Source organism: Ammospiza nelsoni, chromosome 3, assembly GCF_027579445.1.
Source record: "Ammospiza nelsoni isolate bAmmNel1 chromosome 3, bAmmNel1.pri, whole genome shotgun sequence".
Classification (NCBI taxonomy): domain Eukaryota; kingdom Metazoa; phylum Chordata; class Aves; order Passeriformes; family Passerellidae; genus Ammospiza; species Ammospiza nelsoni.
Genome location: NC_080635.1, coordinates 111,878,870 through 111,892,066, shown reverse-complemented (window position 1 = coordinate 111,892,066; position 13,197 = coordinate 111,878,870). Strand labels below are relative to the sequence as shown.

Below are 13,197 nucleotides of genomic sequence, written 5' to 3'. Positions count from 1 at the left end.
CCTGTGAGGGTGGTGAGGCCCTGGCACAGGGTGCTCAGAGAAGCTGTGGCTGCCCCATCCCTGGAAATGTTCAAGGCCAGGTTGGATGGGGCTTGGAGCAACCTGGGATAGTGGAAGGTGTCCCTGGTATTCTGGGGCATCAGCAGCCACAAGTGAGCAGCTGTGGGGTGTGCTGAGAGGTGACTCCATTCTCTACTTTATCTGGTTGTCTTATGGCCAGAAACACAGGTCCAGCTCAGTCTCCAGCTGTCTTTACCCTCATGGGGTCCCCATGTCTCCAGCAGTCTGAGGTGTCAAGGTATAATTTATTTGTTTGGTGGATGAGCTAAGCATCTGAATTTTCTCTGCAGGACCCCCAGCTCCTAAATTTGACACCTCACTGACACCACTCAGACAAGAGCTCTGGACATCTGGGACATCTCCCATGTCTGGACATCGATGGATCCTGTCCTCGGTGCCCTGAGGAGCCTTTCCCATGGGGGTGGAGGCCCTCAGGAGCACAACAACATCTGAGGAGTTCTTGTCCAATAAAGATATTTGCAGTTTCAATTCTAATAAAAACAAGTTCTTGTGAAACCATGTTGCTGATACTTACTCATGTATGTCAGGGTGGATTTTGTTGGTTTTGTTGTCTGTAAAAATCAGCCTATAAATGAATTTTATTTAACTACCTTAAGTTCATGTGTCATCAAGTCCTGTTAAATCACCCTGTGTTGCAATGATTTATGTGGCAACAGTTATATTAATAATTGGAAAAGCATTAGAGCCCATTCCAGCTGCCATTCCAGCCCAGAACTGGGATTCAGGAGACAGGATCAGTCCTCTACTCCTGTCCAGGGCTGCATCTGCCAGCCCAACCTGACATATTTGGAATTTCAGGGTGGCAGAAGGGCTTGAAGCTGCGTGACCACATTCACAAAATTCTGCTCCTTCTGTCTCTATTTAGCATAGACGAGCATCATGTCCATGGAATTTAATTTCTCTGTATCCCAAACAGTGGGCTGTGTGTCCATCAGCCTGGATTCTCATCACCAGGACTCATCTGTCACTTTTCATGTTTTTCTTTTCGCTGCTGATTTATGTCCGGCGAGAGAGCTCCGGGAGGCCGCTTGTTGGGTTTCTGGGTTGTTTAGGCTGTTTAGGTCCAGGGACGCCACTTGTAAGGTTTCCGGCTGTTTAGGTTTGTAAGGTTTTCTGTGAGCTGTTTAGGTGGCCTGGAAAGGCCCAGAGATGGCCTTGAAGAGCCGACGCTTCAAAGGACGAAGAGAGACTTCTGATCTTGTCTCGGTCTTGGTGTTTATTAATTGTTTATCTAAAAGATTTTCTTTCAGCCCGACAGAGGTCTGCACAGCAAGTCAGCCATGGGCACACTCCCCAAACCCCTGGGCGGTCACTTATCTTTATACCCGAAGTTACGTGTACAATATTTATAGTTTTTCCCCAATACTTTCTACTCTTATTAACCGGTGCACTTTTAGTAATAACCAATCCCAAAGTGCCACCACCACCACAGAAGATGGAGGCCAAGAAGAAGAAGAAGAAGGACAGGACACGCCCCAATTCCTCCATCTTACTTCTTTAGACCCCCCTGTACCAAAATCCTAAACCCTGTGTTTTACACTTTAACTAACTTATCCCTTCACCATTCACCCAGTGAATTCCTCCCAGTCCTCATACAGGTCTCATCTCCTGTGTCGGATCAAAGTCCAGCCACCAGACACTTCTGGCAACATTCCAGGATTCCCGAGCCCCCCAAGGGTGGTCTCGGCCTCTCTGCACCTCCATCCTGAGGTGCTGAGATCCCACACTCATCCTCTCCTTCCCTTCCCCATCCCCAACACCCCCAGTGCAAAGGCCACAAGGATTTGGGACAGGGGGTGACTCAAGGCGTCCTTACTCTCCATGCCAGGAGCTCCTGGAGGGATTCAGGGCTTCCATGGGTGCTCAGCCTGATCAGTTTGTGCCAGCTCTGCAGTGGCCTCATCACTCTGGGTTTGGAGAGTCACAGAATCATGGAATGGTTTGGGTGGGGAAGGACTTTAAAGATATCCAGTTCCACTTCAGCCACGGGCAGGGACACCTTCCACTGTCCCAGGTTGTTCCAAGTCCTGCCCAACCTGGCCTTGAAGTTATTCTTGGTCAAATTAATAATGATTAGGACAAGGACATATTCCTGTCACATGGGTTTGGTTTCCTCCCCTTTTCTTGGATAAGTTTACCACAAGGCACATCTCACACTGATTCCAGGTGAGACCCTCCAACAAAAGCTCACAGCAAGAGAATTCCTCACAGGAATAAGGAGATTGTTCCTCCTCACAGGGATAAGGATCAAACACAGATCTTCCAGGGCAAGTCTATTAAAATTTATTGAGATGTATAGACTGTGAAATATAAACACCTTAGCTGAGCATTCTGGCATTACTCACATTATTGCTGACTCCAAAAGGAAAATAAAATAATAATAATAAAAAATTTAAAATAATAACTGTTCTGAGGGCCAAAGGAAGAACTTTGCATCCTCTCACAGGCACAGACCCCTGCATGCTGGTGACCTCTCTGGGACAGATGTTGGTTGGCACAATGAAATTTCAGCAACAAAACATTTTTTAAATGAAAAATATTGATTTTTTTTAAGAATTGCTTTGGAGTTTCTTTGGGTCATTAAGGCTGCATGTGGAGGGGTTTGTTCTCTTTCTGTTGTTCACATTGTGCCATGTGCCTGCATGTGTCAAATGAATATTTTCTGCTCAGAATTCCAGATTTTCCAGTGAGATGATACATCCCTTAAGTTGCCAGAAGCTTTGGTTAGCCCACCTCTGATATCAGTGGTCGCTAATCATACTGCAAAAAAAAAAAAAAAAAAAAAGTAAGAAACTTTCAGATTTTGTGCTTACAACCAGGAAAGAAATTAAATAAAATGCACAGAAGGGACTGAATAAGCACCAAGGACTGATATTCCTGAATCTAACTCTTCAGGATATTCACAGTCCTGCTGCTTCTGAATTTTAATCATGAATTGCTTTTCTATTTTAATTAATGATGAATTGACCACAATCTTTGCCTGAAGCTTCCTCCTCCTCTTGGAATTTTTAGCATGGAAAAGTGTTTCTGCTGCTAAAGTTTTGTTTTTAACATCTCTTGCTACTAATATTGAACAAAGTTTAAGTAAGGGCCTCCAAAAATAAAACAGTCTGCAGCATTTTACAAAGAATGAAAGAAACAGAAAATTAAATGTTAGAATCAGTGGAGGCAGAGTGTAAATATTCAGGGATATTTGTTGCTGCAGTTTCACATTAAAAACGTGAATAAATATATGGGGTAAACTTCAGGATTCCAGTAAGGAATTTGAGGGAAAAAAGAATAAATTAATCACAGAATTAAAGAATAATTTTGATTTGAAGGGACCTAAAAGACCATCTGGTTTCAACTCCAAGCCATGGGCAGAGACACCTTTCACTAGACCAGATATTTTGATTTTTTCTAGAAGAGGAAGTTTATGGAACTGGAGGAAAATATCTCGGACAACAACATGACTTTCAGGCTGTTATTCTGAATATGGGACCAGGCAGCCTTTGCAAGGTGGAAGATGCAGATTTTCTATGAATCTGACCCAAAAATCCCAGGTTTCAGGACAGCAAGCACATCGAGAGATGTGTCCTTTGAAGCCAGTACTACTCATCATGAGCAACTTGAACCAGCCAATGGGAACAGCAGCAAAAAGAATTAATTTCTGGCTAATTAATTCTCTCTGCCAAAGAAGTTTCACTGTGATCTTCCCCATGAGGCACTTGAGCTGCACCATTAATGCTACAGAGGGAAGCAGTGAGGAAATCCTCAGGAAATCTGAGTGTGCAGAGTCTCTGCTTGTGCTGGAGGAATTTTCCATCTAAAGGCCAGAGCAGATGTCCAAAAATGAGCAATAAATGAGTAATAAACCCCAAGAAATCCCAGGAAATGTTCAAGGACAGGATGGTCATGCCTTGAAGCAACCGGATCTTGTTGAAGGTGTCCATGACCATGGGGGTGGAACAGATGACCTTGACAGGCCCTGTCCAACCCAAGCCCTTCTGTGGGTGTGTGATCCATCACATGCTGGACTCACCACGGTCCTGCAGCAGAGAATTCCCTGCTGGCAGCTTCCAAAGGGTCTCGTGTGGGGCAAGGGGCAGCGGGGGCTGGAACAGACACCCCCAGCCTGTCTGCACTGCACCTCGGTGCTGGGGGCACGCAGGAAACCTGGGCACAAAGGAAAATAAACAATGCAGAGTCGTGATTTCCTTCCCAAAGACCAAGAGCAATCCAGGTTATAGCATGGCAGCAGTCTTGAAGTTTCCCTGCAGGCTGGCCACTTCCATACCGTTAAATTCCCTAATTTTCCAAACTGGGAGGGTTCAATGTATCCAATGGACTCATTTGGCGTCTGGTCACTGCTAAAAATGTGCCCAACACCCTGGCAGCACTTTAGGCAAAAGGGACTAAACCTATTTCTATTTCTATTTCTATTTCTATTTCTATTTCTATTTCTATTTCTATTTCTATTTTTTCTGGTTTTATTTTTATTCCTATTTTTTTTCATTCTCACAATTTTTCCTCTGCATTACCTTAAAGTTTATTTAACTCTTACCTGAAGTGCCCTGGAGCATTAAGAGGAGAACAGCAAAGAAAAAAGAAAAGATCTTCATGTCCAAATTCAGTGCCACCAAATACAACAGATGCTAAGAAAAAACCACAAAGAAGTAATGAATTTAACCTGCATTTGTCATCACCCACCACAAACAGCATTAATGACAAATTAGCTTCAATTTTTTAATAAAATGGGCATTTATGTAATAGAGTAAAAGTTCTAGAATGAATCTATTGAAATAGCAGTTATTAAGGAAAAGTAAATTTGAAAGCATCCTGTATAAGATTGATAAAATGTATTTATGACTATAATTTTTTTATTAATTTTTTTATTTGAGCTATTTTGCTGAATCTGGCTGGGATGGAGTTAACTTTAATCATGGCAGCCCATACCGTGCAGTGCTTCATGTTCAAAGCAAGTTACTTCATGACTAAAATATCCATTTTATTTAATTAATAAATTAAGCCTTTCCTATTTATTTGAATATAAACACTCAAAAGCTTTAATTACTCAAATAATGGTAATTTTTAGATGACAAGCCAGTCATTACTCCTTGAAATATCTTTACAGAAAATCTAAGCAGCCATCTATCCATCCTGGAAGCCCTGGGTTGTCTCTCCACCATCATTTCTCACTGAAGATTCCAGCTACCTTTGGAAAATAATACCAACTAATTTAATAATTAAGAATCACCATCATTGAATATAACAATCAACCAAATGCATTACTGAAACACCAAGCACTGACCATTTCAGATTTTCATGGGGATTTAATTAAGCTGCAATATTCTACATCTTGTATGATTAATTTCTTTTTAGAGAAGCAACAAATTTTATCAAAAATTAGGTGTTTTTCTCCTCTTTGGTTGAAATTGGTGTGAAAACTGCACCTTTAGCTCGTCCAAGAGGACCTGAGGAGAGAGGGGCCAGTGGGTCCTACCTGGTTCCGCTGTAGGGGATCTTCACAGAGTGATGTCTCACCCCAGAACAGCTGCTTTTATACATTCTGTGGGTGACAGAGCTGCCACAGACTAGCTGGCCAAGGACATGGACTTGCCACAGCAATTCCCAGCAGCTGAAATGTCACTTCCCAGCAGCTGGTGGGGGACAGTGACCTCTTGTGAGCTCCCTCCCCTTTCCCTGGGACATGAATTGGCCCTTCCCAAAAACACCTTACACCGCCCCAGTGTGTGCCAAACACATCAATCCCTCGTGGGCAGTGGGAAACTGTCAGACAATCTCCTTTTCTGACCCAGAAAAGGGGCAACTGAGAGGCTTTTAAAAAACTTATATTCAATTTTCAGTCTCATGTGAAGGGTGAGACAATACAGATGTTGTTATTCATGTCATCACAATCAGAAACCATCCATTTCCTAATTACAATACACTATAAGTGTTTCTTGGCCTATCAGCTTTTTGCCACACCATGCTGTAGATGCCTTAAAGCCAATCATCTAAAATTACCCCTTGTGGGTCCTACTACAATGCATCTTTCATAGTTCTATTTCTCCAAAGTATCTAGTCTTATTTGCAAGGCCATCTTTTGAAATTTTTTTCTAGCTCCACTTCTCTCTCAACAATATCTGTCCCATTCCATTGCATTTCTAAGTCAGCATTTCTTATCTCAAAGTTTGCATATGGATGCATATTGTGTAGGCCTTCTGTGAGGCCCTAAGAACTCTCTACAGATCCATTTCCCACAGAAAACGATGGCCTGGGACACACGGGTTGGGATCCAAGGGGGACCTCACCCTGCAGGGCTCTGTCTGGAGCCTGGAAATGCATCCACAGCCCCAGAACAGCTGAATTGGGGAAGCTCAGATTTTGCAATGACTCTCCTGTATGAAATACAGGTGAAAGCCCTCTGTGTTCATAGAATCCCAGAATGGTTTGGGTTGGAAGGGACCTTAAAACTCATCCAGTTCCACCCTCTGCCATGGGCAGGGACACCTTCCATTATCCCAGGTTGATCCAAGCCCTGTCCAGCCTGGCCTTGGACACTTCCAGGGATCCAGGGGCAGCCACAGCTTCTCTGGGCACCCTGTGCCAGGGCCTCACCGTCCTCACTGGGGAGGATTCCAATATCCCATCTGACCCTGTCCTCTGGCAGTAGGAAGCCATTCCCTGTGTCCTGTCCCTCCAGGCCCTCGTCCCAAGTCCCTCTCCAGCTCTGCTGGAGGCCCTTTAGGCCCTGGAAGGGTCTCCAAGGTCTTCCTGGAGCCTTCTCCAGATGAACAACCCCAGCTCTCCCAGCCTGGCTCCAAAGCAGAGGGGCTCCAGCCCTTGGAGCATCTCCTTGGTCTCCTCTGGACTCTCTCCAGGAGCTCCACGTCCTTATGTTGGGGACCCCAGGTAGGACATCACAAGAGCAAATTGCCCTCCCTTGATCTGTTGGTCCCTCTTTCATTCTCATGGATTTGCCACAATTGTGTTCTGCTTGTCCCACAGAAAATATTTTTGTTTGGATAATTAATTCCAGGGGAGCATGTCACAGTCATGTTTTCTGGAGAAATCCCTCTGCCCAGGATTCTTCTCCTGGGAAGCTGAGAAGTCTCAGAGAAAAAGGAAGACAATAATTATCTGATTTGCTTCTCCTGTGTTTTGCTGTTTTGGAATGGTTGTTTCATTGGATTCATGTGAATTGTTCTGACTTATTTGCTAATCAAGGTCAAGCTGTGTTGAGGGTCTGGAAAGAGTCACGAGTTTTCATTATTATCTTTTTAGCCTTCTGTAAGTATCCTTTCTGTATTATTTAGTATAGTTTAGTATAGTATTCTTTAATATAATATAGTATCATAAAATAATAAATTAGCCTTCTAAGAACATGGAATCAGATTAATCATTCCCTCCTTCCTCTCGGAACCCCACAAATACAATAGAAGCGCCCATCTCCACACAGCCTTTCTGATTCCAGGTGGCCAAAGGAAACAACTTTCACAAAAATATTTTGGTCAAAGACGTGCCCTCAGAAGATCTGGACTACAGAAACTGGGGCAGCACTGGTTTAACCTGAACCCTGAAGGCACCTGTGAGCCCAGATGTTGTGTTTTCATTGTCATATCACTGAGAAACCAGGAAAAAACCCCCAACATTTGTATACTTCAAAGATGATTTGCCAACTTGGGTCTCTCCCAGAAGATGGCAATGAAGAGCTAAAGCTGAAATTCCCCTCCAGCAACCTTCTTCAGTGAAGAGTACAGAAATTATTCTGACAGCAGGGGTTTATGGATTTTTTTTTCTCCTTAATTATACTGATGTCTTTTGATTCCCAGTGCTGATATGTGAGTGAATGATGTTTTCTGACAGGCCAGACTCAAAGCCCTCCCTGCTCTGCAGTCTGCTGTGGAGCCCTGTGATGGAGAAGAAACCACTCACTGCTCTCAAAATCAAATTGACAGGACTCGAGGAAATGGAATTAAGCTGAGTTGGGGGAGGTTTAGGTTGGATACCAGAAAAAGTTCTTCGCCCAGAGGGTGGCTGGTCACTGAACAGGCTCCCCAGAAAAAGACAGCTATCCAAAATCCCATTCCTGTATAATTTAATTGGAAGAATGTGTATGTTTGCTTTACAGTGTGGAAGACCATTTGTTTCTGTTATTTGGATTTTGATTTTGTTTTTTAAACAACTCAAAACTTTTTTTTTTTTTTTTTTTTTTAATAACTCAAGTGATGAAATGTAAAGAAGCAGAAATAGACACTGTGAATACTAAATGTATAAATGAGTTTTTAGAGACATAGAGCTCTGAGATTTTGGGGTAGCCTTCTGAAAAGGAGGTTAAATTAGGATAAAATTATTCTTTCTTCCTATTTTTCCACTTTGTGCATGTATCACCTGCCCAAAGTGGAACAAAACAGAGCTAAGCTCAAATATCAGGGTTTGGATAAGATCTTTAACTAATTAATTTTATTTGTTCTTATGATTGATGGAAAACTTCCTTTAAATATCTTAATTACTATAATTTAACTCTTAATTGCAATATACTGTTATTTAAGCATTGTTTTGGCCACTCATGATTACAAAAGTGATACATTTCACCTGTTTCCTGGCAGTTAAACACATGCAATTAAAGAATGATTATTGCAAATCAATTAATGTTGCATCCTGAAAGCATTTTGATGGATAAATGTCTTACTCAGTTCCCTTTTTCTGGGATACTGCAAAGGACATTGTGTGAAGCCCCCAGAATTATGTTCTCCAAGCATAAATGTATATTTGTATGCCTGTGCATATAATCTTTAAATACTCCAAGAGAAACAAAGGCCAAATTTACTCAACTGCTTTATATTTTATTTTTGCTGAAGAACATGCAAATAGAGAAGAATAATCTGGATATTCTAACTTATGATTTAATCAGGAATAGTCAGGATATTAATTTTGGTAATTGTTTATTTAAACATAGACAAATTTTGTAATGATATTTCTTACTCTACTGTTTCTCTACAGCCCTCCTAGCAAATCCACACTAACACAGATATATTTATACATAAAATATTGTTAAAATGAGTATGTCATTTTAACAATAGGAGTCCTCCAAATCGCAGCTGATTTTTTATCACTCAGCACACCATAGACTTTGTTCCCTGTAAACATTCTGGTCTCAGTTACTTTGCCCACACTTAGACTGGTGTTGTCTGAGATGTCCCTGTGTCCCATCCCTCCTCCCTGGCTTGCCCTCCTCTCTCCTGACCCTTTTCCATGAATCCCAGGAGGAGATCTCAGCCAGCCCAGAGCACCCTAAATCACTCTAGGAGCTGCTGCGAAGGGCACTGGGTTAACCCCTGTGTGTCCGCATGTCACCTCGGCTTACCTGTGACAATGGGATGTCCCCAGACACTTGAAGCAACGAGGATCCTTCACCTTCTCTCTGCCATCCTCTTCCTCCAGCGTCCTCTGTGCAAATGACAGCAAGGATTACAGACCTTTGGTACGATTGCCCAACATTTGTCCTCACAGCACCTCCACACCTGGCAAAAAATGGCACAAAATCCATGTGGGAACAGCGCTGCTGTCCATGCACTGACCTTGGACAGCCCTGTGGAAAACTGCCCAGGTCTGACTTGGCCAAACCCTGCCTGGAAATCTCATCTGCTGCTGGGGATTTTGAGCAGTGATGTGGAGTGAGCTGCCCCTGCTCCCTTTGGGAATTGCACCTCTCCCACAGAAAAGACCCCTCAGCCCAGAGAAGGCACAAGCAAACAGGGTTTGCCAGCTGCTTCCAAAACCCTGGAAATATGAGGATAAAAGTGCTGCTTGGGATCCAGAGAGCAGAAATTGAGCTTTGCATCTCTAAAGCATCAGTAATATTCATCTGTGCTTCCCTGACTGCATTGTAAAGCTGTGATTTATCCCATGGGGGACTTGGCCTATCCGGGAACAAACCCTACATTTTCCTAACCTGAAGGTGAATATCTGAGCTGCCTTTTCCTTCAGGACACTTAAGGAGCTGTAAAGCAGATATACCTTGAGGAAGATATTCTTAGCACTGAGATTTCTTAAAATCCACATAGATTCCCACAGGACACCCTTGTCCTCTTCCTTATGTAATTTTGAGATCCCTCCTAGGCATCAAGGTTTCTGGTTGTCCTGGCCACTTGGTGCAGAAGATCTGTAAAGCACCACAGCTGTCACCAGGAGAAGCTGGTGACATTACCAGTGATTATTTTCCAAGGAAGGAGAGGAAATTTTTCCAAGTGAGGGCTGTGAGGCCCTGGCACAGGTTGCCCAGAGAAGCTGTGGCTGCCCCATCCCTGACGGTGTTCAAGTCCAGGATGGAAAGGGCTCTGAGCAACCTGGGATAATGGGAGGTGTCCCTGCCCATGGTAGGGGGTTGAACTGGATGATTTTGAAGGTTCCTTCCAGCCCAAACCATTCTGGGATTCTACAGCTGAGGAGGCCTCAGGATCAGGAGCACTCAGTATGTCCCAAGTATTTTACATCACCCTGTGGTCTAACGTGCCTTACACAAACTGGGATGGGTTGCACAAAGATCAGGGGCTCTGTGGTGAAAGCAGTTTCAAACTGGACCTTCCTTTCTCATTGGAAGAAACAAAATACAGGCTGGAAAAGGCTTTTTTTTTCATTGGCCAGTGACTACATTGGCTCATCCCCAACTCTTTATAGCCGTGTTTGGGTCTTGGTGTATCTACAGGAGAACAGAAGCGGCAGCGGTCCTCCATCTTCTCCTCAGGTAACTCTGCCTGGTTCTGGAGAGCCACTCTCTCACCTCTCCATTTTTATTAACCTTTCCTTTCATCACTCTCAGGTTTCTGCTTTGATTAACCCCTTCCCCCTCTTTGGTCCAGCAAGTGCCTCCTGTGTATACAAAGAACCATGAATTGGTTGCTTGCAGGGGTTCCAGGAGGGCACTGGGTTTGCTGCTCTCTAAGAGGAACAGAGACCTGGGAACCTTCCCTTGAGACATCAGAGACAGAAATGTCTGTTTTACTCCAGAAGCAGACACCCAGCCAGCACAGCAGATGAGCTTTGCATTTTGAGCCACATGTCTTGCCTGAATGCAGTAATATTTTGAGTTGCTACCTTAATTAATATTGAAAAGATAGAGATGTCTGTTTTTAGACTTTCCTAAGGATTAAGACTAGCTCATTCTCTGAATCCTTTTGTACTTCAAGGGGAATAATTTGTGGGCCTATACTGGTACAAGAGTAGCTTGCCTGGTGCTGAAGAGATCTGTGATATCTTTTTTTCACTGCAGTAATACCAAAATTAAAAGAAGAAAAAAAAAAAAAAAAAAGGAAAACCAGCACCAAAACAGCATAGAAACCCAGAATAACTTAGGTTTTGAGGTTTTGTGCTAATCCAGGAGCTTCTAGTCTTAATCTGTGCTTAAAGTAGTACTAATTAGGTCAGGTTTTTTAGAGATGCATTCCTTGAAATTACTAATACCTCCAAGGATGAGGTTTTCACTCTGTTCTTTGTCCAAATCCACTGGACAAAAATTTTGGCTTTGGTGTTTCCAGGCACATTTTTTAATCATCATCTCCTGGTCAGGAGGGAATCCTCTGTCCAGTGTTGTTCAACCTTGTGCTCTCTGCTCAGTGCAGGTAAAGAATCCACATCCAGCTGTGGCCATGAGGATCCTTCACGTGCTCCTGGCTGTCCTCTTCCTGATGCTCCAAGGGGCTGCAGGTAAGGAGAGAGGGGAGTAAAGAAGAAGACTGTATTTTCTTTTGATTACTTTCATGGTAAATGACTCTTCTCTTTGTGCTGTGCAGGACAAGTGTTTCCTAGGCCAGACAATTCTTGTTTGATCCAAAACGGACGCTGCTTCCCAGGGATTTGTCGTCGCCCTTATTACTGGATTGGAACGTGCAGCAATGGATATTCTTGCTGCAGAATGTGAGTAGAAATGCAGGAATCTCTATGGGAATGGCTCATATCCTCATTGTTTTTTCTCCAGAGCAACATGGCACAGCTCCTTCCACCTGTCTCACTTCTCTGGTGCCAAACCTGCTGGCATGGAGGGGGAATTCACATCCCATGGCAGCCTCTGCTCTGATGTCATGAGACGAGGAGAACATCACTGCAGAAAACCTACAGGTGGGTAGAGAGACTCTCTCTTCTTCATACAGGGGGTGGAGTAGCTGAAGAGTCCCTGGATTCACCTTGGAAATCCTTCCTGCTTCTACTGGAATGTTCCTGGGAGTCACTCTGATCCCATCGCTCCTGGTGGCACCAGCTCCTGCTCCAATGAAAAGCTGTCACAATCCTCCCTTGCAGTGAAGCAAACACCACAAACATGAAGCAGGCAACACTGTGGAAACTATTTCTTTCCTTTCCTTTAATAAAATCAGTTATGGTGGCATTCATGTGGTTGAGCCTCTGGTGATTCTTTGTAGGGAAAGAGGGAAACATTTTCCCTGTGACAGTGGTGAGGTCCTGGCACTGGTTTCTCAGAGAAGCTGTGGCTGTTCCATTCCTAAAAGTGTCCAAGGCCAGGCTGGACAGGGCTTGGAGCAACCTGGGATAGTGAAAGGTATCCTTGCTCTTGGGTTGAGATGATTTTTAAGGTCCCTTCCAACCCAAACCACTCTGCAATTAAACAAATAAGGAGCCCTCAGTACCAAAAGGAGCAGTCATTGCAGTTGCAAAGTGATCCTTCCTTTCTCATTGCAAGAAACAAAATACAGCCTGGAATCTGTGCTTCTGTCTCTTTTCCTTGCCCTCATGGCCTGGCAGTGAATAAAGCCAGGACACCTCCAGATGTTTCCTTCAGAGGGCCTGGAGGCATCTGAGAAATTTTCTGAGTGGACCTTATGCAACGGAAAATCAGGAACATTTGGAATCCTATCAGCAACACAAAACAGGGGGGAAAAAGTATAAAAAAAGGGAAAGGGTAAAAAAATATGTTCCCCAGAGTTATGGGTGTTCAATGTAGTGATTTGGTTGTTTTCTCTTCAAAAGCAGTTGCTGAACAGTCACAACAGTGCCCAGTGAAATGTGTTACCAAACTTGGATGGTTTGGACTCCTAATGACTTTATGGGTGGATTTGGAGAGGTGACAATGTATTTTAAAAAACCCTCTGAAGAGCAAATTCTGGCTCTGTGAGAGACACA

The 13,197-nt window shown here is 43.5% G+C and overlaps 2 protein-coding genes across 2 annotated transcripts; one reads left to right on the top strand and one right to left on the bottom strand.

Annotated features, from left to right (window-relative positions):
• Window positions 1-2,341: 2,341 nt before the first annotated feature.
• LOC132070706 (gallinacin-8-like) lies at window positions 2,342-10,128 on the bottom strand. The gene is given in 6 exon segments (XM_059467692.1): window positions 2,342-2,841; window positions 4,103-4,236; window positions 4,625-4,715; window positions 9,431-9,444; window positions 9,447-9,513; window positions 10,084-10,128. Coding segments are annotated over 6 exon segments (360 nt in total). The 3' UTR covers window positions 2,342-2,832.
• A 619-nt stretch (window positions 10,129-10,747) lies between these two features.
• LOC132071453 (ostricacin-3-like) lies at window positions 10,748-12,445 on the top strand. Its single transcript, XM_059469033.1, has 4 exons — window positions 10,748-10,810; window positions 11,680-11,769; window positions 11,856-11,979; window positions 12,213-12,445. Exons 2-4 carry the CDS (start codon window positions 11,712-11,714, stop codon window positions 12,226-12,228), a joined length of 198 nt encoding a protein of 65 aa, XP_059325016.1. The 5' UTR covers window positions 10,748-10,810; window positions 11,680-11,711; the 3' UTR covers window positions 12,229-12,445.
• The last annotated feature ends 752 nt before the right edge of the window (window positions 12,446-13,197 follow it).